Source organism: Athene noctua, chromosome 1 (assembly GCF_965140245.1).
Source record: "Athene noctua chromosome 1, bAthNoc1.hap1.1, whole genome shotgun sequence".
In the NCBI taxonomy this organism is placed as follows: Eukaryota; Metazoa; Chordata; class Aves; order Strigiformes; family Strigidae; genus Athene; species Athene noctua.
The window spans coordinates 116566195-116593381 of NC_134037.1; the positions used below are offsets into that span (position 1 = coordinate 116566195).

The 27187-nt window shown below is 45.0% G+C and overlaps 1 protein-coding gene across 3 annotated transcripts in view; it reads left to right on the forward strand.

Annotated features, from left to right (window-relative positions):
• The window catches only part of LOC141956371 (sodium/potassium/calcium exchanger 3-like), a 285876-nt gene that overhangs the window by 123191 nt on the left and 135498 nt on the right, over positions 1–27187 (forward strand). For all 3 annotated transcript variants that reach the window (XM_074896962.1, XM_074897054.1, XM_074897505.1), the window contains exons 6-7: positions 807–910; positions 21520–21594. In XM_074896962.1, the coding sequence (XP_074753063.1) occupies positions 807–910; positions 21520–21594 (179 nt within the window). The remainder of the gene's footprint in view (positions 1–806; positions 911–21519; positions 21595–27187) is intronic.

Sequence of the window (27187 nt, forward strand, 5' to 3'; positions counted from 1 at the left end):
GAGTGTCACTTGGTGGATGACTGCTTCTGTGTAACATGTTTTGGAGAAAAGGATAAAGTGGGGAAAAATATCTAAACTACACTGGCCAGATAAACACTGTTTGAACCTTGAAAGCAAGTGGTGAATTTAAACAGACTGACAGCTAGCAGGAGATGGAGTGTTATTTTTAGACTGACTTCTGAAGGAAAGAATTCTGTGTAGTACCATGATGCATGTGTCTGTCAGTTCATCTCCCTCACCATTAACCTCATTGGCCAATTTTAACCAAATTTGACAGAAGAGCTCTGAAAGGAGCTTGTAACGTAGCTCCATAACTCATCCTGAGAGGTATCATTCAGCTTGCAAGTAGCTAGTGGCCAGGCAGCTCTGAACCAGCTCCAGCTCAAGCTGCCTCTTGTCTGTTGAAGCTGGTAGGGATGGGGATATGGGGAAGGGCAGAGTACCTATGAGGGGATGTTTCACGGGAGATAGTTTCCTGCACATTTGTGTCCAATCAGCTGCTCCCATGGAGCTTACTGTTTTTTGTGATGTGTATTGCCATAATGCTGAATCACAAGACCAAGAGGTTGGTGACTTAGACATGTCTAAGGTATTTGGTTTTCATTAGACAATCTGTCAAAGTCCCCTCAGAAAGCAAGTTCTGCCACCTTTATTCACCCTAGTTCCTTTCTCTGCAGTTGCCCTGTTAAATAAGAGAAAAAGTGGCAGAAAAGGTACATGCCTTTAGATTCATTAAAGGGGTGTAAGGTCTGCAATTTTTTATGTTCTTTCCAATTTACGCAGCTTGCCTTGAACTTGTTTTTCAGGTGTTTTTATCACAAAAGGAGACGTAGGTGTTGGAACCATCGTAGGCTCGGCTGTATTTAACATTCTCTGTATTATTGGCGTGTGTGGGCTTTTTGCAGGACAGGTAAGAGCATTTAATGATTCCTAACAGTTCTTGCTTCATCCTGTGCCTTGGCTGTACTGTGAAATCAACTGCCAGGTTCACGACCTTGCCACAAATTTCTCTGGCTTTGTTATTTTTAATAGGGACCTACACTATTCCTCTTGCATTATTGAAATGAAAAGCAGAACAGCAAATGCCAATTCAGGCGTTTTAAGCTGCCCAAGATATGTGGGTGGTCAAAGGAATAAAAGTTGGTTATTTAACACCTTCTCTTGGTAGCTATTGAAAAATACATTGTGGCGTTTGTATCTGGTTCTTTTAGACCAAAGGAGCCAGGAAATGTCTGTGCCCGTCTGGTAAAAAAGAACTTCAGTGAGCCATGCAAGATGCCTCTGATAGAATGATGACACTTCTAGAGCAAAAAGATGCTGCCTTTGTGCAAGATAGTTTGAGATAACGTGTGTTGAGCCAGCACAATGTTGTTGGTGACTGGGATGACTTATGAAGTCCTATGAGAAAGATACAGTCTTTGCTTGTGGTTTATTTCATTATTTATATCCAGAATCACAGCATGGTTTATGAGGAAAGGACCTCTGGAGGGCACTGATCCAAAGCCCTCACCATCCCAACGCCCTCAACTCAAAGCAGGGCTGATTTCAAAGTTGGATCAGGTTGTTCAGAGCCTTGACCAGTCAGGTTTTGAATACTTCCAAGGATGCTCCAACTTTTTTCCTCTCTAGCAGTAAGGCTATCCATTCCTAGTATAATTTCTGACTGTTTTCCAGCATGTCAAACTGCTTATGACAACACAAGCTATTCATCTAAAATTAAAGTAATTAAGTTGTGAGATCTGAGCTGCTGTCTGAATTGCAGACATGATTGACTGTATAATTAAATATCTGAACCTGCATTCATCTTAGCACTTGCTAACATGCCCCATATTTTTATAATCTCATAAAATGTTCTTTGAAATGTTACTGTGCAGACTGATTTGTAAAGAGGAGAAGCAGGATAACATTACCAATACAGGGCAATAGGATAACTAGCTTAGGAAGAAGAACTTAAGAGAAGGGGCTGGTACAACATGATCAGTATGAGGAAGCGTGCAGAGATACTGGGCTTTCCTGGGCAAGTTTTTAATCCAGTTTTATTTGCATTAGCAATGAACTCTTTCAGGATGAAGGTGAACAATTTCACTGTGAAGAGGCTTCAAGAAGAGCCTGTGGTGGTACTTTTTAGCCTCCTAAGCTCCCTTGATTTGCATGGGAACATGCAGCTAGAAGGTACACATGCTCAGTATGTTTGTGGTTCTGGTCTTTACTATAGAAGTCCAATTGATTTAGGCCAATTTTTAATGGCCAAAGCTTTCTCAGGGCATGGAGCTGTGTTCCCCAGACGTGTTCTCCAGTAATCAGTAGGACTTTTTGCTTAGGTTGCTTTTTTTGAGCAAATGAAGATAATGAACTGTTTAGCATAATGGCAGAGGAACTAATTCTTCTGATTTTTACTCTCCACAGTATTGATTGCATGCTAAAAAACTAGTTACAAATCACAGCTTTCAGTGGATAAGGCTTGCTAGAGATTGGGAGTTGAGAGAGAATGTCAGTCATCCTGAGAGACCATTTACAGGTCAGACAAAAAAACCATGTTTGTTTCTGAAGGATGTAACACAGCCATAATGCTCTTGTAAATACCTTCCGCCTTCCAGGCGTGGTAGCTTTCAGAAGTTCAAACGGGGAATTGGCTGCTGTAAGTCATCCTAAGCATGGTCTGTGAGTCTCTCTCAAGCCAGGAATTGAGACTTCAACTGTTTTTTCCCCAACTTTATTTTCCCTGGCTCTACTAGTGGTTTCATCAAGTCACTTAACATCTATTTGCTACAGTTTAATTCACAGAGGGGGCTGAGAACCGGAATGACTGATGTCACTTCATGAAATCACAATTTAAATGAGTAAATAAGAAACCTCATTTTAAATAATTACAGTATTCTAGATGAAGGTCTGTTTTGGTTTGTGCTTTTCATTTTTTCCCACTCCCAACCCTTCACCAAAAAGTCATTCACTTTCACTGGTGTGATTCATCTTTTTGTTTTGTGTTAGTATTACTAGGAATTTGGGTTTATTAGGAGTAATGTCGCTATAGGTGCGCTAACACAGGTGCTAAATTTGGTTAGTAGTTGGATTTGAATTCTGCTGGGGACCTGGATCTCAGTTTTGAGTTGCCTTGTAATGGGCCAGGTGGGCCTGGAGGCAGGCCGTCAGTCTAAGCTGCTTGCTGTGCTCCAGCTCTGTTAGAGCAGGGTTTTCTCTTTTGAGCTCAGACCTGTGGAGTCAGCAGGTGGAGTCCTCTGATTTTCAGATGAGACCAGTGAGTCAATGGACTGGGATTTACCAGACACACTTTGCTGTCTTGTGAGCCTTCCCCAAGGCTGCTCAGGACACAGACCTGTTTTCTGGGACTCCTGCTCTGGAAAGCAACATTCAGGCATCTCAGTTTGAGGCTGGACGGCTTTCAGGTTGGTCAGGTGGAAGGAGAGAAGCAGAGAATTAAGCCTGTGACTGATGATGCTCATGTGGCCTTCGTGATCATCAAAACCTGTCATTAAATGCTCTGCTGTCAGGAGGTGGCTGCTGCAGATTGCCAGGGTGGACAAGGAAGGGTTATTACTCTGTTCCCTCTCTGTTTTACACATGCAATGGCTCTGACAGGGAGGAGACAATTTCAAGATTATTTCACTGCTGATTTCTGCAAGGGACAGCATGGGGGTGATCTCCCCCCTGCCTTCCTGTAACACCTGCCAGCAGTAGCAGCAGTGTTCCAGCCAGAGCTTTTCGGTGTCGATGAGGGCAATTTGCAGCTGCAGTTGTGGTAGCATGTTGGGGTCCTGCTAGCTGCTGTTTGGAAGCTGAGTTGCCTGGAGATAGCAGCAGTCCAGGAGACGGATGGAGAGAGTGTGAGCAGCAGCATTCAGTAAGCTGTAACTCTGTGGCTGGGCTGTTTCATCCCCTTCTGGGCCGCTCAGCTCGGAGCTGGGGGAAGTGTCTCTGTGCTGGCGATGTTGGGGCAGCTCCTTGGAGGCAAAGTGCTTGGGAGCGCTGCATTGCCTGTGGGTTGGCAGATCCAGAACTAAAACCTTCAGCGACTTCTGCAGCATTTCCATAAGCACTCTTTGTTTTTGCAGAACTGTTCAGTATCTTGAGAAAATCTTTGTTTTGTTTTGTTTTGTTTTCTGACTGGTAAAAGGTTTAGTTAAAGAATACTGACCAGCTCTCTGCAAGATATGTTTTATTTTTACATTGCGTTGTAGTACGTATGTGCTATGCTGGATGTATTATTCTTTGACTTAGGAAAATACTGGGTTTGGCTACATGCACCTTGTTTAAAAAAAGAAACAAACCCACAACCCCGAAAAGCTGGTATGCATTTTCTTGAACACCAACTCTGATTATTTTTCTAGTGGCTGGTGAGTGCACACTTCTCAGAATAAATCAGAATAGACATCCCACTGCTGGAACTGGAGAAGGAAAGTGTGGTGCTGACACCTCTGTATGACACTACACACCTAAAAACTGCATTAAAAGACCATTGTTAAGGTTGAAAGTCAAACACTGAAAAGTTAGAAAATAGCAGTGTTAAGGTTCCTTGTGCAACCTTAATTTGGCCCCCTGGGGTGTATGCATTATTGTACAGTCTTTAATTACAGGATCCCATGCTGGTTTCTCCACAGGATCGCTGCCTCCCTCAGTACACAGAATGGACTTTGCTCACTTAATGAGCAGCTATTCATTATTTTGTTTTCTCTTCATTGTTCAGTGTGTGCCCTTCTGCCTTATTTACCAGGCTCTATTCAAGCCCTGTTCCAGAGGCAGAATTATTAATTTCCTCTTGAACTTCTGCCGATCTCATTGCTATTGTATCTGAGCAGTTGATGAACAATTAATTAATTTTCCCCAAACGTCTGTGAGATGAAGGGATGTTTTAAAGATGAGGAAACAAAGCACAGAGAGATTAAATACAAAAGAATAACTTGTCATTTTAGGGGCCAATTAGAGCTGGCACGGGCCTGTTTTTTCCCCCGAATGTATAGCATCCTGTGGCATGTTCTTTGTTCAGAGGACCGCTCCCTCTGGCTCCACATGCTGCTCATGCTGCTCCACCTCAGCATTGCACAAGCGTTCCCTTGCTTGAGCTGACCTTGGTTTAAGGGGCTATACAGCTCAACTCTCTTTGGGAGCATTCAGCTGCTTTAGCCACATGAGCCCTTTTTCTTCTCCTAGGTCCCAGCTCATGCTCCACCTTTTGCAAGGGAACACACAAAACAGCTCTGTTGTCTTGAGCCCTGGCTTCATCCCTGAGACCATTCTTGCCCTGAATTAAGCAAGTGACTTAGCTGCTTCATCTCCTAACATTCAGTGTTTGCTTTTGCTAGTGTGATAATGTTCCTTCTGAGTACCCAGGTGCTGCAGGTTTCTTTCCATGCCCCACGCCTCACCAATTCTTGAGGCTTAAGAGAAGAGCTTTCTCCAGACAGACTTTTTTCCCCCAATCATGGATCCACCCCATAGCTCACTCTCAAGGATCCAGTTTCCCCCAATCCCACAGTGGTCTTGACCCTTGTCCTCTCCCCACTCCTCTGCTCTGTGGCTTCTTGACCTAACTTCTCCTAGCTAACTTTATCCATGCCTTTGGAGGTACAGGACCCTGCTGTAGAGCCAGGGCAATCACATTTTCTGCTGTTTTCATCTCCTGTGCCAGCTGCAGACTTGGTGTACCCCACAGGCTGTTCATACTGGAGCACTTGCAAAACATCCTGCCCTTTCTCTGCCCGCAGCTGGAGGACCCCACCAGCCCTGCTTGAGGCAGCCACCGCGAGAGGCTTCCTTCTGGGTGCATCTCTGAAGTCATTAAAAGGCCTATAACATGGTTCCCTTACCCTGCATGGCAAGTCTAAAACAGGCAAGCCCCTCTGTGCCCACGTGTTCTCCTTGTTCCAGATGCCCATCAGGTCACAGGCTGCACTGCATCGTGATTTGACACACTTCCACCGTGCTTGTCACCTCTGTCTTCAGAGTAGGAGGCTGCCCCATCCACACTCAGAGCATGTGGAAATCGGTGTTAAAGAGCCTGAAGATCTTGGCCACCCTGCCTGCAGGCACCCACTCAGGTTTTGCTGGTCCACAGCTGAGCCCTGCCTGTCTCTTGCCCTGGCTCATGTAGGAAGATGCTGCTGGGAGCTGGTGCTGTGTGAAGGGGAAAAGTGCTTAATGCTCAGCAGTCAGTCTGAAGTAGCTTGGGAGCAGCCTGCCAGAAGCCCTCAAGCAAGGCAGTAATTAGAAAAGCTTCCACTTCATTTCTTTATTTATGTATTTAATTTTGAAATTTTAAGGAATTTATCACCTTGGTAGCTAGAACCCCAGTCCTGCAAGCAATTACTGCCAAACTCATTTCTGCAGACTGAGCTGCTTGCAGGATACATATCTAAAAGCCACACAACTTGTTTATACCATTTGCTGTTATGCCTCACTTTAGAGTTTCCAAGTAACTGTGGTAGTGTTGTAATGCTCCCGAAGAGCTGCTCTCATACTGAAGACCAACTGATGTACATGAAAATTAGCTTTAATGTATTCTGCTTCTTTTTCCTTTGTGACCAGCCAGAAAGGACAAAGTTGGGCTGGAAAATGGATTGGTTTGAATAATGTCAGCAGACTGGGGAGATTAACCATGTGGCTGATGTACGCCAGCCCAGAGTTGAAGTTGTCTGTGTTACAAACTCTAGGGAAGGATTAACAAATGCAAGCAAGCAAAATTGCTTTAAACAACCATAAAGACATTTCTGTTAGTGTTAAGTATTATAAACATCTTGTCTCCCTTGTTTGTTTTTAAACAGTACTGAAAATTTGAAAAAGTTTCAAATCCAGTGTAAGTCAGAGACACCTTTACCCCTCGGACCCATAAGAGTTGGTGGGCTTCTTACTAATTTCAAAACCCAAGGTGGTTCTAGATTATTTAAAAAATATTCATGCCATGGTTTGTTACTGGAAAGTAAACTGTGTGTTTCAATAGCCTGGAAGTGACTTGGTTTCCTTTTCCAATTAGTGTTGATGACACTTGGTGGATCACCAGTGAGGATTCTGGACTGGAGGGATTTATTTTTTTGTTTCTGACTTTTTTCACTGATATGAGCAATGAAATCTCCTGAAGTCTTTATCCTTGGCATGGAAGGACTTTCAAAAAGTGACAATTGATGCAGGCTGCCTGCATTTTTGATGGCCAAACCAAAATTGCCTGTGAAGATGGGATTTTCTAAACTAGCATCCACACTCTGAAAATCAGATATGTTAAAAATATCTTAAACTGGGCCACTGGAAGCTAAGGAACTCAACCTCTGATGCATTTTGAAATCTCTAACCAAGGCATATTTAGAGAGATAGATAAAGTTGGGGGTGGCTGAATGCACCCCACTTGGCTGTGGCAGTGAGCCTTAGAAACTTTTCCTTCTTGCTTCTTGCATCCTGTTGCAATATTCTGCTGATTTCTTACATGCACACACACACACACACACCAAGGAAGATTTGCCTTATTTCATCTAGGCAGTAGGTGAAATCTTTAAGCCATAGATGTTTTTAGTATATGGGAATATATTAAGAACTGTCCTCATTTCCCAAATGCTGATGTAGTGCAGGGTGGATGTGCCTGTAGCTGTTTCCTCAGTTGTCTCTATGCCTGTGACACTCATGCATATTCTTTCAATTGTACAGTGTAGTCACATAATCCACATAATAAACACATTGTTTATTTAGCTGCTGTGTCTGCTTTGCTTTCTACTGGCAAAAGGAGGGTACAAAAAAGTAAGAGAATTCTGCAAGAGATGAAATGGTAGCAGATGCAGCCCTTCAAACATAAGTTCAGCAACATTTCATGGGGATGTGTGCTAGATAGCAGGGAAGAGAAACAGGCATAGAGCCTGCCGCCTGCATTGTGATGGATTGTATTCGGCTTTTTCCATGATTGCAAACCAGCTGCCTATGGGGAGATTGACCTTAGCCCAGGGTCCCCTTCAAGGCTCAGTCGCTCTGTCCTGTCTTCTTTCACTCTCGTGTTTGTGCTTCACAAATTCTGCCCTCCTTCCACTGCCTTCTCGTCATCCTTGGCAGCAAGGATGTGGGATTCTCGGAAGCAGTCAGTGCTTGCTTAATTCAGCTCTCATTCAAGCCAGCACAAGTAGAGTTTGTTCAGTTTTGAAAATTCCCCCATCCAGATTCTTCTCTTCTCTGTAGCTCAGCTGTTCTCTCCTGCATGTCATCCAGTCCTCCTCTGTTCTCACCCAGCACTGAACCGCAGCCTTTTTCAGTGTTGCAGGAGAGGATGAAGGATGAGAAGAAGTTAGTGAAAAGTGCTTAAGTGAAAGCAGTATAACCATGAGTTGCAAGCCACTCCAGGATTAAACAGTAATTTTTATTCTGCATAGCTTCATTTGTTAATTACCATTTAACTGCTGTGTTTTTCAATTGATTTCTAGTTTCTCTATTTCACCTTTCACTGGAAAAAGACAGGCTGCTATGGGTGGAGCAGGGGACCGTGAATACTGGGTTGTGCCAGAGGCATTCTTGTATTTTTAGAGGCTCATCCAGTTATTTCTTCTGTACAGGGGTGTATTGGTGCCCAGGTGTCATTCCTCAGTATACTGAAGTTAAAAAGGTCTACCTTGACTGTCTGACCTGCCTCCTTCTGTTCCAGTGGTATTCTTTGACCTGAGGAAATAAACTAAATTCAGAAGTCTCTCCTCTGTCCAAGTCACGGCAAACCCTTGTGTAAGCTGAGGATGCCTCTCAGAATTATTAGCTGACATATGCTCAGTTTTATTTCAGTGTGAAAATATACGTAAGATACAGGTGAAGAGATGAGACAAGAAATGGTGAAGAGCTAAGACAAGAAAACTGAACAGAGGTTTAATAACCAGGTAGAACATTGTTTACTGAAGAGACTGGGACTTTTGTAATCTATTTTTAACCTACTTCTGTCATACAGTTAGCTTGCATGCATCTTAATCTTTTAAGCTTTAATTTCACTGACAACAAGTAATTCAGACTGGAGTCATTACTGACCTTCAGCTTTATGATTGCATTCATGAGCTTTTTTTCTCTTCCTTCTCCTGGATTGTGGAGGAGTTTTGGGAGGGAAGAGTTGGAATGGTTTTTTCCTTCATTGGTCTGTGACCATCAGTGGAAAACATGTAAAACTGTCGAGAAGTAGGTTAAGGAGAACTTAATGCCAACTGTTGGGACTGTTCACTGGTCTTGTAGTCTGGGGCACAATGGTTTTTTGTGCTGACAGTGTCTTATAGTGACTATGGGCCTGCTCTTTCGCTGATAGAAGCATGTTTTAGACTTGAAAGCAAGAAGGGGACAGAGTAATAAGCCAGACAAGGATCCAGCACTGAGACTTCCACTGAAGACAGAATTTCACAGAATCACACAATTGTCTAGGTTAGAAAAGACCTTGAAGATCATCCAGTCCAACCATCAACCTAACATTGACAGTTCCCAACTACACCATATCCCCAAGTGCTATGTCGACTCTGCTCTTAAACACCTCCAGGCGATTTGTCCCAGAAGTCAAGACTGTGGTCGTGATGAGAACGCAGAGCTTCTGGTATGGCTGTGTGTATGTGAAACTCCAAGTATTGGAAGAGCAGAGGGGGAATGCTGGCAGTGTCGTTCCTGCTGTCCTATGCAAAATCAGGCAATCAGTAAGCAGTTTGGACTGCGGAGAGGGCAGAAAGATGTTGATCAAATTTGAGGACAGAGACACATAAGTTTATATAGAGATGCTGCCCAAGTGTCCTCAAAATTCAGAGCCTGCAGCCTTTCTGTATGCCCATGTAAAGTCTTTGCACATCCCCAAAACAGAGGATGCTCCCAGCTGCCAGGCCAGCAGCAGAAGTTACCTGCTGCCTTGGCTCCCTTCCATGCTGCTGTCTGGGCAGGCAGCTGAATAGGATCTTTTGCCTCTTGCATCCTACTTTGTGTTTTATCAGAGCAATCGAGGAGGATATTCGCCCACTGTAAAAGCAGCAGAGTGCTTCTTTTCCCTAGGATTTTCCTGCTGGGATGTTTGGCACTGGCAGACAACAGACTCTTGAGTGATAAAGCAAATTAGATTCTTTTCCAGGTCCTCCTTTAACACAAGTGTTGTTGTCTTGGAAATCGGAGACTTGTGGATTTATAGCAAGTTTGTAGCCATTGTGCAAGAAAACGTGGTTTGTGTTAACCATGCAGTCTGTTAACCAGAAAACACTGAAGGTGACTTAGTCCTGTTCTCTGTGAGTGTCATCTCTTGTCTCCATGATGCTGCTACATAGCATGAACTAGTATGTGGTGAATAAGCTCTGTTAGAGCTACCTATTACACCATAACCCTTTTGGTCTCCTTTTGGAGTGGGCTGACAAGTTTTACAAGCATTTTATGATTCCCAAAGTAACTTTATTTCCCAGAACTAGGCCAGCAGCATGCATGAAATCAGTATTCCTGCACTAGGCATCAGTTTAGCAAAGTGTCTAATAAATGCTTAGCTTGAAGCAGGGCTGCTTCCTTCATTTCTGTCCAGTGAGGCATGCAGGCCTAGACTTCATGGGGTCAGGGCCCTGGCATCTGCATCTAAGTCGAACCAGTAACCACACAGTGAGGTCAGTGTGATTGGACCTACTGATGATTTTTTTTTCCTCACATGGTGCTGTTGTGATAGCACCTAGCAGTCTCAGTCATGGATTAAAACTCCACAATACATTTACACTTTATGCAAATACAGAGCCAGAACATAGCTCTTGAAGCTGAAAGCTGGTGATCAGAGTGTATGATTGGAGACAACAGGAGAGACCAAGCGGCAGATGGGAAAGCACAAGGAAACCACGACGGAGCAGCAGTGTGGACACAGCAAGCCAGCTGCTTAACACATAATGAGTGATTCATGGGCTGGCTGTGTGGGCACAGGAAGGGTTTGACATTGGTGAGGTCTTTATAGCAAACTCCTCTCGGGCCCAGGGACAACATGACAGTACTCGTAGAAGACTCTTTTGCTCCAGGAATATGTAATTGGGACTGGTGTAATGGGCAGATCAGGTTGCTGAGATTGTTGTCTGGATGGTGAATGATCCAGGATTGGTCTGGCCATCATAGAAGTTGCTGTGATTTTTTAATACTAGCATTTCAAAACCTTCTTCTCAGCTACAGTCAATAGTAGGATACAGATAGGGGAGGCAATCTGAAGAGCTGAAAATAGATTCCTATCAGCATCAAAACAAGTCTAGTTCCTAATTGCCACTAAACATCATCACCATTTGAGGTCAAGTTTTCTCTGTCAAAATTCACACACACAAATCAATACTGTGGATCTACCATTGGTAGGATTTTTTTTCTTAAATCATTTGTAGTGTAAAAGCAAGAGAAATCACAAAATCTGGTTTTATGTCTGACAAGGGCTGGGCAGTCTGAGCAGACTGGGAAACATTTACCCTGTGCCATCCTGTACCATTTCTACCACTGTTCTTGAACTCTGCTGCAAATCCTGCACAGAATCGCCTGTGGTCCGGGAGACATCTGCAAATGCAGGTCTTCAGGGTCCTGCTGTCTTGGCTCTGTGGGAATGTGAGCTAAAAAGACACGCTGATCTGAATAACTCATGGATGATTATGACTACTAATTCAGTGGAGAAATATTTTTGGCTTTGTCCTGAGGTTTGGAGACAGTCCACTGTTTCCATTCTGAGAATGTCACAGAGACGGATTGCTGCTGCAGTAACGAAAATATCAAGAGCTGTTTAAAAAAGCAAATATTCTTGGGGAAATAATGAGAATAAATTGAGTTGGTCTGCAGTGTATGAACTGGGAGCCAGAGTGACAGTTGAACTCTGCAGAGAATGGCTAACCAGTGGTAAAATTAGGGGGCTGGTAATTGGAAGGAAGCTTTCCTCCCAGTGAGTCCATTAGATCAGAGCTTCTCAGCAATTACTGGCTTAGAGAGACGTGTATTTTAAGGCCTGGAATTTTTTTGGCCTGACCTGTGCTCATATTTTATGTTTCACTGAAGTTCAGTTGGGAGGGTTGTTTAGTATCAGTCAAAGCCCCAAGCAAGCCCCAATGCTACACTGTGGGACTCTGGTGTCTTTGCCAGGAGGTACTCTGTAAAGATTACAGTCCAGGGACTGAGATGGATACTCGTAGTGTCTTGGGATGTTGGGACAGCTCTGACCCCAGCATGTCAACAGCAGGGAGACATCACTGTGGAGTATGGAAGGGAGTATCTCTGTCTGCTCCCTAGCATTCAGTCCAGGACATCCTACTGTGCTGATGTCCCAGCACAGGAACCTTCGGCTGTTGACTGCTGGCTTTCCCGGAAGGCTGCACAGGCGACGGTGGCTTTCCATGCAGAAATCTGTCTAAAATGTCAGCTGTTGCAGAATGGTTCAGCATGCTAGGAGGGGACATGGGATCAGGGACTCCTGCTGTGCTGTCATGAGATGGTCCCTCATGCATTTGCCTGGCAGTTTGGCAGCCAGCGTCACCTGTCCTTCACCTACGCGATGGGGCTGTCTCAGCTGGAGCGGGAGGCTGTTCCAACCAGCATGGAAAGCTTCCCCTTTGCTGTGGTTTCTCATGTCTCTGCAGCTCCCTGACCCCAGCTTCTCATGAAACATCCAGAAGTGTTTGGATCTTGCTCTCACTGATGTTTCTGTTCTCTCCAGGGACCATAAACTGGGAATAAGCACAACTGACTCACAGGTTCATGTCTGAGTCTGGCAGAGGATCACTGGGGAAGCAGCAAGGGGGAAAGCATATCCTGTGATCTCTGCTGGAGTTGATTTGCAGTTAATGGTTATTAGTTTCTGATTGACTGATTTGCTTATTGCAGGTAGGATGTAACAGTGCCTAAAACAAGAGAAGTTTTGTGAAAATTAACTTGCAGGTCCTGATGGTCAGGCAGTTCCTCTCTTTGTAAACACTGCTGGAAGATTATAGTAATTACCTTAAGAAATTCCTTCCTGCCTTACACCTTCATTACTATTGCTATAGGACTGATACATTTAACAGTGCGTGAGAGAGAAAGCATGTGCAGAATATTAAACACGCAGTTGCTATTTCCCACCTTCTCTTTGGCCATGACCTTTCAAACAGCAAAAAGTCTGCAGCCTCTGAATAACAGACATCTCCTTTAGCACTCCTTTGCTGTTTTTCCTGGTGGCTGAACAATGCCAGGTGCTGCGGGCTGTTTTGCAACAGGGAGTACCTGTCTTCGCCCTGCCTGCATCCTCAAGGGGCTGCCTGTGGAGCCAGCAGAACACTTTAGTCCCTTCTGGCAGGATTTGTCTTCTTCAGTGACAGGCAGGATTATGACCCTGGTTCATGGGACATTTTACTAAGCGGGTGAGGGACATTTGGTTGAGATGAGTTGACCTCAGAGAAGATGTGAAATGCATTGGAAGAGTATCTCCAGAAGGCCAACAGTGTGGAAGGAGGAGGCCAGAAGTCACATGGCAGGCTTCAGACATGGATGAAGGCTATAGCCAGGAAGATGCAATTGAGATGCCAGGAAAAATGTCCCACTGGTGAGAACTGGGAACCTCCAGTGTTTAAGGACCAGTGGGCAGCCTCGGAGATCCTGCTGGGACTGTTTGGCTGATTCTGTGTCTGAATGACAGAGTGGGTCAAAGTGCCACCAGGAACTTACCACCCTCTACCCTGTACTAAGTCATGGATGTAGGATTTCTAGCCCGTGTCTCTTAGCTCAGGCACAACCCCATGTTTTGCTGCAGGAATGATGCTGGTAAAAATGAAGCCTCCAGGTACTGGGGGCAGGCTAATGAATAGTTTGCAGTGGCAAACAAAATAAGTGGATGCTGGCAAGATGATTAACACTAGGGCAAAAAAGAGTTAAACAGAGAGAAAAACTATCCAAACAGTTGTATGTGAACAAGATGAGTATGTGTGAGAAATAAACTCAGTGCAACAGCTCAGTAAGTGTGTATCTGTAACATTTGTGGAGGATTTCAGCCCCGTGCAGTCCCACATTAATTTATTCTCCAGTGCTGCTGTTGGGCAAAAAAAATTCTTTTATCTCCTGTACAAGGAAGGGAGAGTGCTTAATTAAGTCACCTGAGCTTAGGCCATAGGGCTGGGAGGAGAACAATGACTGCATTGCTTCAGTCCCAGGTGAACACTTCACCCTCCAGGCTAGCTGCCTTCTTTAGTATAACATATGTGGACATGTCTCAGGAAACATGCAGAGGCTCTGCAGTAGCTTCTTGCTCTTGCTGAAAATCAGAGATGAATCTAGAGCCTAATTTAATATAGAGATGAATACAAATAAGGCAGTGTCACTCTCTCACATTAATATATGATCCCTCGTTGATACCATGACCAGTGAGGATGAACGGACAGGTGGCAGGATCCTTGTAATTACCTGAGCTGAGCAAGCAGTTCTTAAAATAAGTTAAAAGGCAGAGCCTGTGCCTTGTCAAGGGAAATCGAGAAGCCCTGAGAGATCAGTCCCTGTCAGGGCTGTCCCAGAGAGTGAGGCTCTTGACAGATCCACCAAAGGCAGTCAGGGATATTTGGCTTCTGAGAAGTCGGGGTTTCCCAGGCTGCTGTCAAGACAAGCAGAAAGAATTTGGCTTTTCTTGCTTTTCCGTACAGATTGACAGATGCCAGAGCAGCACAAAAGCTGAGGGGTCTTTTTAACTTCTCTGGTTTGAGCTGCTGTCTTATGAGGGGTGTTTCAGCTGGGTATATTGGTCATGGGACGGGAGAGGGTCCCTCAAGGTGTGGACTGTCCAGAGCAGTCTGCTGTGGCCACCAGCCCAGTGATTCATCTGGCTTGCAGCCTGCTCACAAGTTGTCCCTGGAAGCGAGAGCTGACCCTGAGGTCAATCACCTCCTCTAGGACTGGATTTGTTTCTGAGGGCTCAGAGACTTGCCTGTCATTGCCCGACACATGGGCGTGACTCATCAGCTGCACTTACATCTGCACAGATGCACACAGGGCCTAAGGAGTGGGACTAGGAGTGAGCCATGGCATATCGTGTCCTCTGCTTGCACTGGAGGAAGCTTGGTGGCTTATTTGGTGAGGGAGGTTGGGTGCTGTCGGTGTTCACCCCGTGAGACGTATGTGCCCAGGAGGATGCCAAAGTTCTGTTGCAGGAGAGCTCTGTCTGAGAGAGACACCATCTCTGAGGTGGACAGCAGCCTAGGCTAGTTGGCACTGGTCTTTGTAACAATGTAAGGGCTTCAGGGGAACTGCCTCAGAGGTTGGTTTGTATTCCAGAAAAGTACCGTGATTTTTAAGTTCCACTGTTTGTGGGAAATGTAGGAATGAATCCTTTTATTTCTGTCTCGTTCACATATATATCTCCTTAACTGCCATGACTTTTCAGATTTGAATGAGCCTTTGACTGTATTTAACTGAGTAAAAGGTAGTGGAATCTATGAAATTTTACCTGAGCATGATGAAGTATATTTTCTTCTTATTTCTACCTAGCACTGACACAGATGACAAGCTGCTCATAACTTTAATTCCACAAATGAAGTATAGTTCTGTCTGTAACATAAATATCTGGCATACAAGGATCTGTCCTTGTAGGCAGGTTTTGGTGTGTCCAATCAAGTAATTTCCCTCTCTCCCAAATACCTGGTGGAGAAAGTGTCTCGGTCATTTCATGGAAGATATTTTAATTTTCTGCTTGGCTTGGCTGAGCAGCTGTGACTTAAGGATGATTGGTTGGATTTGCATAAGGTCATTAAGATCCAGTAATGATGTTTATTGCTAAGACATCTGCCATTTATATTCATGCAGAGCAAGTAAAATTAAGCTTCAACTAATATCACTGTTATTACCAATGCAGTTAATGACAGTGAAACCCATCAACAAGTGAAGATTTCACAGTGGACTCTAGGTAATTCTCTTCCTGAAACTCAACCCACTGAAGTGATGGCAGGCTATGTGAGCCCAACAGACTCTCTTTAAACGAATGCTGATTTGGTTGTTACTGGGGTCGTGTTTGGACAGAGGAGAGACTGGGATCCACACAGTACTAAGCAGAATCACTCCCGCATTCTGGAACCATACATGCGTTGTATCTGGATGGGTGAATAGCAAAATAGTTTTACACCGTGAAGCTTCTCCCTTCTAAGGTCTCTTCGCCTGATAGGCTGTGCTATGACCTGTCTGTTTTCAGTGGGTCGCAGCAGTGCTTGGGTTTGGTTGCCATGAGGTAAAAACAAAGGCTTTTCTGGGAACGGAATTCTGCACACCATGAGGAAGTAAAGTGCTGCTGGATTTCATCTTCCCATCCTCTTCAGGATGAGAGCTGGTACCTGAGGTAGAGCCGTTTTTATTTTTGTGCGATTCCAAACACATATGTATTAACTACAAACTACTGCCAGTCAGATTTCCCTGAAAATCTGTCCCTGATCTCCACTTGAGTTCACCACGTACTGTAACATGGGCCAACAGGTAGTCATTTATCTTACTTTGACATGAGATCCTGTTATATTATCACATGGCTGATTTGGAGGCGTGTCAAGGATTTGTTGAACAGTAGTGTCAGGAAAACCACCTCAGCTCTGAGAGTAGCTCCTGCAAACCAGGAGTAGCATGCAAGGAGATTTCCACTGCGTGTCTTGCTGCAGCCAGTTGAAGAGGCTGACAAAGCATGCTGCCAGCTGTTTGTGATGTTTCAGGGTGCCTGCAAGGTGTCACAGTGAGCAAGAGTTTTGTCAGTCAGCACAAATGAGCATCCAAAAAACCAGATCCCAGCCTCTGTTAGGGTGGTGTAAGAGCTTCCCTAATAACTTCTGTGGAGTCCAAATCAAAGAGGGGCAGCATGAAGACTGACTCACATTCTCTGCATCTGGATGCCTTTTGACAAGCCCTTAATGAGAATTTAAACATCTTGAATAAAAACTTGAAGAAGCTGTGAAACCATCCAGTTGCCTGCCTGCTCCTCTGGTCCTCAGCCTCACAGAGCCTGGCAGTGGTATATATTCCCTTGGCTTCCCATCTCTGAGGAGAGGAAGAAGACAGCAGTAGGGAAAAGGGGCTTGTGTTCACTGCCTGTTATCTCAACCTGTCTTGCAGCATTTCCAGGTAAAGCTGTCTTCAGTTTACAGTCATCTTTCAGGCTGTAGCTGACCGTTAAAAGAAAAAGCTGCTTCTCTGGAAAAGAGCTTTGTGACTCTCAGTACAGGCTCATTCAAATTATGTGGAACAAAATTCCAGACCAGTGATTAATTTGCAAGTACCCATGGACCCCAGAGCTGCACAGAAGGCCTAGCCAACAGCAACCGTGGTCGGTCACTAAGGAACATTTGCTTGTGGTGCAGTGCTGCAGGAGATATGTATTAAACTACATCTAATGAATTAGAGACGTTCTACCACTTCCCTTTAAAACTCATGAGAAATGTTTTTGCCCCAAACCACATTTTGCTGAATGTCAGTCTCTCTATCAAGATCTAACATCAATGAACCAAACTACGCATGAGAAGTCAGTAACACCATGGGTATGTCAGCCAGGAAGGAGATGCTTCCAGCTGTGAGGCACTGAGTGGTGGATTCGCCATTGGTGTGTCTCAGTTGATCTCCGCAGACTCTTAAAGGCTAATCGCTGTGGGGATTGTCTTAATCTTTTGACCCTTGCCCAAGCATTCCTGCCTTTCCACATAAACAAATTAAGTTATTAGCTCTTAGTACCTGAAAATCTAGACCTTCTATGCCAGAGGGTAACAGAGAAACAAGATTAGGAAGATTGCTTCCAAAGCCTAGCATTTCCAGGCAGTGTTTGTGGCTGATCATTTATCCCAAGAATGTCAAGCAAAGAACAGGCTATGAGAGGAAGAAAAGCCCTGGAACAATTCAGCATGAAAAAGATTCCTGAAGAACATGGATGTACTTAGATAATGTTCAAGATGCTTCCCCCAGAAAGTTAAACAGAGAAAATATCCAGCAGCACGTGCCTCTCTGGACTGCTTTGTGCCTTCATTGGCAGCAGTAGGAGCACACACATCTTTACTAAGGTAGCAGCAGCCGTGTTCTGCATCACACGCTTCATCTTGGGCCCATCACTGTAAAGGGGGGAGCAGATAAGTAGCAGGCTTTAAAACAGCCAGCTGGATGGCCTCTGTCACCAGGTCTCTTCTGGATGGAAGAGCTTCTGCACTGCTAAGGGGAGAGGAATAATTTGGAAAACCAGAAGAGAGATGAGTCTTTTTTTTTAGAGGATAAATGGTGAAGCCCTAAGATGAGACATGGAGTATATTGCCACTGAGGTCCTGGGTGCACCGAGCTAACTTAGGTGCCATGAGCAGCAGGTGCCAGTGTCTGATTTTTAGTGATTTTCTCCCTGGTGGCTCATCTCCATGTGTGTGCTAGATGGTGAAGATTGTGTGTGCTGCATGGGGCCACTGCTTCAGGAGTTAAGAACTACAGAAATCAAGCTGGAATTGATAAAATCTTGAGTTCTCTGCTCTCCAGCCCTTCAAAAACAGAAATAAGCATTCTGAATAGTAAACGTTATACGTAAGAGTTTGCAGGGTGAAAATTTACCAGTGAGAAACCAAATATCTAATATGGGTTGTTTTACCTATAGGAACAATGCTGCAGCTTTCAGGTGAGCATGTGCTGTGGGTCCTCATCTGTGTTGGACTTGTCAGGGGTTGCTCTCATTTAAGCCTGGACTAAAGAGCTCTTCCTTTCAGCTCTGAGGGTGCCAGATTCAGTCCCCAGTGTAGTACTCAAGGGAGGGCTAATGGGCACTTGTCTGAGGTTTGAATGTGTAACCTGACAATCAGTGGTTTTACAGCTGCCTCCTTATGCTTGGCTCCCAAGGACCAGCTCTCTGCTACATTACAGTATTGCTGATTTAAAACTCAAATTTGATCATGTTTTTACTCAATCTGATTGCTTCCCTGATTTCCCTTCTGCCTTAGTCTGCTAAACTGTAATTTAAGTGGTTTCCAGTGTATTAAGATTTATGTGTAATCCTTGGTTGCTGTAAGACTGTATGGCACAACTTAGGCATTCAGGGTCTTGACAGTTATAACTAGACATGATTCTTGTCAGCAGGCTGAAAGTACTGCCATTTCCCTCAGTGCTAATTAGCTCTTTTTACCCTTGGTGCACGTTACCTTAGGTGCACAGCTTTCCTGTATCAGATTGTTCTTTCCAGTGATCAAATGGTTCAAAGACTTCAGTTAAATGACTTGCGCCCTAAGGAGAGCCACGATTTAATTTCCCCGTAGTTACTGCATCGGGAAGACTTACTAGGATGTCTGTGAAATGTGAGCAGCCTGTACAAGTCCCAGGCGTGAGCATGTTCCCTTCAATCCAATCTGAAATCAATGCAAGAGTCCTTGCAATTCCCCCAGTATCTTGGTCTATGAGTTCTGTGCACTAGGTCCCTGCCAGATAGCTGGATTTAAGCATCTGGATCTTAACATGCTCATTCAGGTGTCTGAGGAAATTGAGCAGAAATATATTGCAGGCTACCTTCAAGATTATTGTAGAGTATCAAAGAGCAGGAGAGTTAGTGGCTTGACTCATAGTAACTGGGACATCTTGCTTTCACAGGTATGCTGTGCTGCATGGTGACACCCCTTACACCCAGGAGAGAGTTTACTAGATAGAATAGCGACAGTTGCCTGCATGCCTGTTCATATGGGGTTTGTAATTTGTTTCAGAAATATTGTAACTTTTAATATGCAGAGCTTAAGTTTTGAGCTATAAAATCCCCACCAGGATCCATGCTGAGAAAAGTGCATAGGACCTTAAGCAGCATCGTAAAAGCTGAGTGGAATAATGTCAAATTATTTAATAAACTCTTACAAAAATTGCTCAATCAAAATGAAGGGGCCACTATCCAAGATTTAATTAAAGATCTCTGAATAGAATTATGAACCCAAGTCCAGGTTTCTACATTTGGAAATTTCCATCATAAAGCATCTCCATTCATCTATCCCTACATGCATTGAAATGTATTGTCAGCTAGTATAAATCTAATCTGTCTCAAGGACTTTAAAGGCCTGCTATTTTATTTTAGGTAGGAGTTTCTTACATGTCAATAAAGAGACTTTACAGTGGGCATAATTACATCCACTTTAAAAAGCCAGAGCATTAAGAGGCTGCAGAGATTTTAAAGTATAATGGTCAGTATCTTTTCACAGCATTTGTTTTGCTAGCAGTACTGGAAAATTCCAATTTGTAAGAGTTAATATGCAGAGAAATCTGGGAAACTATTTTTGCCAGCACTCTGAAATAGGACCTTTCTTTAGATACCATAGAAATGAAAATGAAGTTACTGTTTGTTTGGCTGAATTCATGCACAAGCATAACTGGAGTATGTAGCCAGAAAATTAATTTATACATTCAGGGCCAGATCTAAATCAGTGTAAATTAGCAATCTCCCATTTGTCTTCTTGTGATTTACACCTGGGAAGTATGTGACCCACAGCATTTGAAATGCACGCCAGAAATGCAAAATAAAGATTTGAGGAGAAGCTTGTATTGAGGGGACTTCCTAGGGCTGCAAAAAATACAATCATACTGAAGATGTTACCACCACATGACTGCTCTTAATCTGTCCTTTTGAATACTATTAATGAAGTTAGAAACTAACTTATTCACTGATATTTTTTTCTTCTAAGATCTGAATTGCAGGCTCGATCCACCTGCAGTGGTGATTTCTCCTCATTTCCATGGCTTTGGAAGGTGTCAAATGAAATTAACTGCACAGCGATCCCATTTTGTCCTCTGTTGCGTATAAATTCCCGGGTTTTTTGTTCTTAACTCTTTAGCTTGAGCATTTGTCCCAAAACCTGTGCAAATGTACATGGAGCTGTAGTGATACCCATCAGTGTGGTGGGTGAAGCCGTGGCTGTGCCGAGGCTCAGCCTAGCAGCATACTGGGGATCTGGCTGCTCTGTGCTGTCAGCCTCTTGTTTCTGCAGTGTGATTTCTGTTGCCCACGTTATCCTCACCTGAATGAGTCAGCATAGTCAAGTTGACATTTTTGGTAAGGACAAGCCCGTCATCCAGCAATCTAGAATTCCTGTAGTGTATGAGATACCAGCAGCTGGACTCACAGTGGACTTATGCACACGGTGGTAGAACAAGGATGGGGAGTTCCCACATTTCTAGACAGCAGTTGAGGACTGTTGCTGCTGCCGCAGGCTCTGGGGTGTGTGTACAGGAGAGATTTCGGGGGGGAAAAGGATATCAGATAGCCGGCTGAGCTCAAGGAAAACTTCTCTGTCATACATAAATACCTGGGTCTTGATTCCCCTTTTCATGGCTTTGACAACACTGGTGTGATTCAGCGTGTCTGTGACTTTGCATGGAAATCATCTGCTGCCTGTGACCTTATGCCTTTTACTCTTCAGATTTGGCCATCCCCCCATTTCCCTGGTGGCTGTTGCTCAAGCAGCTGCAGAAAGCCAGTGCGTTTCCTGGCTTGGGTCTCTTTTTTGTGTCCTAGCATGCCTGGGGACAGTTTACACAGAATGACGGGCTTCTTTGGCACACACTGTTGGTGTGACAATCATGCTGGTGTGAGCCTGGCTGACATCCTCTCTTTGACTGTTTTCCCAGGTCGTTGCACTGTCATCGTGGAGTCTCTTGAGAGATTCAATCTACTATACACTGTCTGTTGTTGCACTCATTGTGGTAAGTTTTTGAAGGCCCACGTGTCTACTGCCACCTGTAAAGGGAACCTGCTGAAAATCATAGTCTTGTAGCTAAGATCCTAGCTCCAGGAGTCACGTAATTTTCTGCTTGTGGAAGAATGTACTTGTGGTCTCCCTGGTTCTGTAGAAAAGCTTGGCCCGAGGGTAAGAGATGGAGAAGTATCCAGAGAGCCCAGAGTGATAGCTGGGGGGAAGTGCAGTGCCCCACTCCCCGTGCAGCCGCAAAGTGCAGAGCTCAAATCCCATGCTGCAGTCCCACCACCAGCTCTGGAGCATGTGCATTGATCAGTCCTCTCTTGACAGCGACCCTCATGGCTTCCTAAAAAATGTCTAACTGACCTGTAAGGAGGCAGCATTTGTGCCCAGAGGAAAGAGGTCCTCAACAACTACAAAACAGTTTTTCCACACATAATTGGGATGGGTTATGTTCAGTGCACGCTAGCAGCGAATCCTCTAATGAAGGCTACAGTTTCAGTAATTCTTAGTGCCGCTCCTGTTTCAGCTTTCATCAAGCTCTGTAAGTACTCCGAATCTCTCAGAATTGGGCTGTACAGTGAAAAAATGTTAACACTGACTAGCATTACCTTTGCAACCAATACCAGACAAAGTCAGGAAATGTAGGAACTGAGTTTCCTGGTAACAGTTGCTACTTTGATTTTTTTTTTTTTTCCCCAGCCTCATCTAGGACCTAGATTCTCTTAAGAAAGGAAGAGTGATTTTATGAGGTTACGAGCAAGAAGGGAACTTTAGAGTCAAAAGATGAACACTTTCTGAAATTTATGCTACTTTCATTAGTCACAGTTTCAACAGTCTGTTTTGTTGTGCCTTCATTCTGCACATGGCTGTATACTATATATGTTCTGTAGGTGCAATCTGTCTAATCTCAAACAGAGGGTTTGCCTCAACCTGTTTGTACTTTTATACCTCACACTGCAAGGTCAGCCTTTTTGCACCTGATTAAACTTATCTACATAATTACTAGGAACAAGCGGCAAAACAAAAAACTTTTTTTTTTTTTGCTTTGACAGTAACTTCATACCAAAAAGTGTTCCTAAACAACAAACTTGGCCACACACACTAATTGTAATAAATTACATTGAATAAGCTTAAATACATCTAGCAGGCATTCTCTTAGTTTACTCCACAGGAAGCACAGATGTGACCAGCTGCCAGGCATTTAGCCTCCTGTTGTTTGGATCGGGTGTTTCATAGAATCATAGAATGGGCTGGGTTGGACCTTAAAGCTCATCTAATTCCAAACCCCCTGCTACGGGCAGGGACACCTTCCATTAGACCAGGCTGCTCAAAGCCCCGTCCAACCTGGCCTTGAACACTGCCAGGGAGGGGGCAGCCACAGCTGCTCTGGGCAACCTGGTTCAGTGTCTCACCACCCTCACAGGAAAGAATTTCTTCCTTATGTCATCTATATCTACCCTCTTTCAGTTTAAAACCGTTACCCCTTGTCCTATCCCTACACTCCCTGATACAGAGTCCCTCCCCAGCTTTCCTGTAGCCCCTTTAAGTACTGGAAGGCTGCTTTAAGGTGTCCCCGGATCCTTCTCTTCTCTGGGCTGAACAACCCCAACTGCCTCAGCCTGTCCTCAGAAGGGAGGTGCTTCAGCCCCCTGATGATCTTTGTGGCCTGCTTTGGACCTGCTTGAGCAGGTCCGTGTCCTTCTCATGCTGTGGGCCCCAGAGCTGGACTCAGCACTGCAGGTGGGGTCTCACAAGAGCAGAGCAGAGGAAGAGAATCACCCCCCTCGACCTGCTGGCCACAATTCTCTTGATGCAGCCCAGGACACGCTTGGCTTTCTGGGCTGTGAGTGCGCATTGCTGGCTCACAGTCAGTTTTTCATCTACTAGTGCCCCCAAGTCCTTCCCCGCAGGGCTGCTCTCAATCCACTCCTTGCCCAGCCTGTACTTGTGCTTGGAATTGCCTCGACCCATGTGCAGGACCTTGCACTTGGCCTTGTTCATGAGGTTCTCATGATCCCACCTCTCCAGCCTGTCCAGGTCCCTCTGGATGGATCCTTTCCCTCCAGCGTGTCAATCACACCACACAGCTTGGTGTTATCAACAAACTTACTGAGGGTGCGCTCAATCCCACTGTCCATGTCACCATTAAATAGCGCCAGTTCCAACACCGACTCCTGAGGAATGCCACTTGTCACCACCCTCCACTTGGACATTGAGCCATTGACTGCAACTGTTTGAGTGTGACCATCCAGCCAATTCCCTATCCACTGAGTGGTCCATCCATCAAATCCATTTATCTCTAATTTAGAGGCAAGGATATTGTGTGGGACAGTGTCAAAGGTTTTGCACAAGTCCAGGTAGATGATGTCAGTTGCTCTTCCCTTATCCACCAATGCTGTAACCCCATTGTAGAAGGCCACCAGATTTGTTAGGCGCAGTTTCCCCTTAGTGGTTGGCTGTCACCAGTCATGTCCTTAGATCCCATGTGCCGTTGCATATTTTCTGGGAGGAGAGTATTTTCCTTTATTGCATGGTGGCAGACAAGTTAAAAATCTGTTGAATCTGTCATCCATTTTTAAATTCTTACAGTCAGGTAGGTTTCCTTCATGGCTTGTTCATCCTTGTCATTGTCAACTGCCAGGAGGTTGAGAACCATTCTCTATTGTATTGTGTCCTGTGCACCCCTGAAATTCTTAGCTATGTATCCTGTGTAATGAGAAAGTTGTATGGCTCGTTGAACAGATGTCTCTGTTATCCTTAAGACTTTTTTCCTATATGTTATTTCTTCATAATTACAGAACTGCGTAAGTCCTTTTATTTTGGGAGGGTACCCCATAATATAAGGATATTATTATTTTTTCCTAAGCCTTGGGTTACCTTCTCTCCCAATGTATGTCCACTCTTCTGCTCATCTTAATCAGCTGTGAAGTTCAAGGTCCTTCCTGCAGTCAGGGCAGCAGGACTGTGCAACTCCAGGCATTAGTGGAGGCTCAGAGGTATTGCCAAAATACTCTTATTCCCACGTTACAGCACTGCGTGGCTAATTGTGGCTTGGGAGATGCAGACCCTGTCCCACTTCTCTTGAGCATTACTCCACAGCAGTCGTTACAAATGAATTTTAAACACCTGTTAAAATAGAGAAAGGTGGGAGGAAGAGAAACCATTTTAAATGGCTAAAGATTTAGCTCCCAGCTGATTTACCAACCCTTTTATACACAGTGTTGCTCCTCAGATGATGACAAATGAGGATTTTTCCTTTGAGTCAAACACTGCTTCAGTTTAAGAAGTTTATCCTCCCCTTCACTCACCCAGGGACCCCTGGCTACACAGTGGCTTGGATCATCTTTCCTACCCTTTTAAGGCAGAATCAAGTTTAGGTGGCAGTACATTGTTATTCAAATACTGACTCCCCAGTCCCCAAGCCAAGGGCTCCATGCAGAGCACAGCATGACCTGCATGTGGTTCCCCCTTCGTTAGATTTCTGTGAGCCTTAAATTTTAGAAGGCATTTAAATGCTTTGCCATATAGGGATAATTTGCCACATCAGGGCACTGAGTCTTCGCTTCAGCTGAAATACTACTATCTTTCTTGACGGATGGTATTGCCTGTAGAAGGTTGCTCTCATATTATTTTAAACAGCAGCTTGTGGTGCTGTATTGTAAGTTGCACTCCACTGGTGTCTTTACTGATCATAAATACACCTAAGGGGAAATAAATACATTCCTGCCAATGTTGAGATTCAGCAACTTTAAAAAGCTTGATATTCTGCTGGGTAAATCAATGTGACTTTGTCTCTTTCCATTTCCTCTAGCAAAGCAATTGTATTGCTGCAGTAATAAATAGCAAAGCAGTATAAACTCACCTGTTTGGTGCTCCAGGCCATTTGATAAGAATGAGTGAACTCTAAATCACAGAGATTAGAAGTGGATAAGCTTCACTTACTGTATTTACCTCACCTTGATTCAGCCCTGTAATTTCTTTTTTTAACCTTAAAATAGTGTTACAAAGCTACCTTGTCTTCTTGTAGAGCTTGGCAAAACTGTTACTCCTTATTTCCCTTGAAAGGAAAAAGATGCCTATGTATCTTAACTCGAAGGGACGCGGTCAGAGTCATTAGTGACAAAAGTGAGATGCGTGCTATTTTTAGTCACAAAGGTCAATGCACTTGCTTTCATGTCCCATCACACCAACACACTGTAACCTAAAACAGGCTTTGTCAGATCAGATCACGGTGACTGGGAGCTGTAACTTACAACTCACATAATGTTTTGTGGTCATGTTTTCTTCCAGTAACCGATGTAACTATTGCTCGGTGCCTGCTGTCACGCAGGATTTGCTGTTTACAGACTGTATAGCTGAAGGGAAGCGTTCCACTGTGCTCTCAGAGGCTCCTTGCCTTTCCCTCCTTTTTTTCTGGTGCGTGGCCGTGGATGTGTTTCCCTAATGCAAACACGGCATTTCCACCTCTCTGCACAGCATGGAGCTGAAAGCAGTGCAGGTGCTTTGGAAGGCCAGAATGGGAAGCAGGCTGCTCATGGAGGCTGACAGGGTAGAGAGCCGCCCAAGGCCATGGGGCTGCAGGTTGCTGTGTGTAACCCCAGCTCCAGCATCCCAGAGAGGCCGCACGTTGCCTCCCAGGCGCCCTGTGTGTAAGCCAGGCCCGGCCGCCCTCCGGCCACCCTGCGACCCTCCACCACCGTCTGGCCCTCCGGCCACCCTCCGACCCTCCACCACCCTCTGGCCCTCCAGCCGCCCTCCGGCCCTCCGCCACCCTCTGGCCCTCTGACCGCCCTCCGGCCCTCCGAGCGCAGCACAAACCAGGCCGCACTCGTGCCGCAGCAGCCGTGGCAGGTGGGTTGAGCCGCGCTGAGCTGCCCCGCTCTATGAGCGGCAGCTGAGAGCGAGAGCAGCCTCCACAGATGCTCCTCTGAGGTGGAAAGAGATGCGGAGCCACAGGGGTGTTGCCGGCAAGGGAGGGTGGCAGCCCCAGCTGCTTCCAGCAGGGCTGGTGGTGGAGCAGGGAGTGGGGAAGGGCCCAGCTGTGGAGCACTGCAGCCACCTGCCGGCCACCCCCCAATGTCTGCCTCTTCAGACCCCCCAGAGCCTCTGCCCAGACACCCCTCACCTCTCTGGCATACTGCTCTTTCTTCCCCACCACAGAGCATTTTACACACACAAGAGACTCATTTCTCTGCCCAGGAGGTTTGTGCAGCATTGTTAGGGGAGGCTTCAGCCTCTATCTGCAGGTCTGCTAAAATGACTATCACAGTAGTTAAATTCTGCTGGGGTAGTGATCACATAAACCTTAAGGAAATAATGCCCTGGTCCCAGTTTCTAGCCAGCAAAATTTCACAGCAGCTATGGAGCTGGCTGTAAATCTGCATACTGGTTGCCCAGTTGCCACCCAAGAACAGGTTGGGGGAAGAGGCCGTGGCTCTGGTGAAATCAGCCATGCACTTCAGAGGTGGGTACAGCCTCTTCTCTGACTCACCTCTGTTTTCCCTGTAACTGCCTCTGCCTCCCTGCTGCAATAGCCGTAGTTACACAAGAATCCTGTAGTGTTTGGGAAGGAGTACCTGCCTGCCTTTACTAGGTGA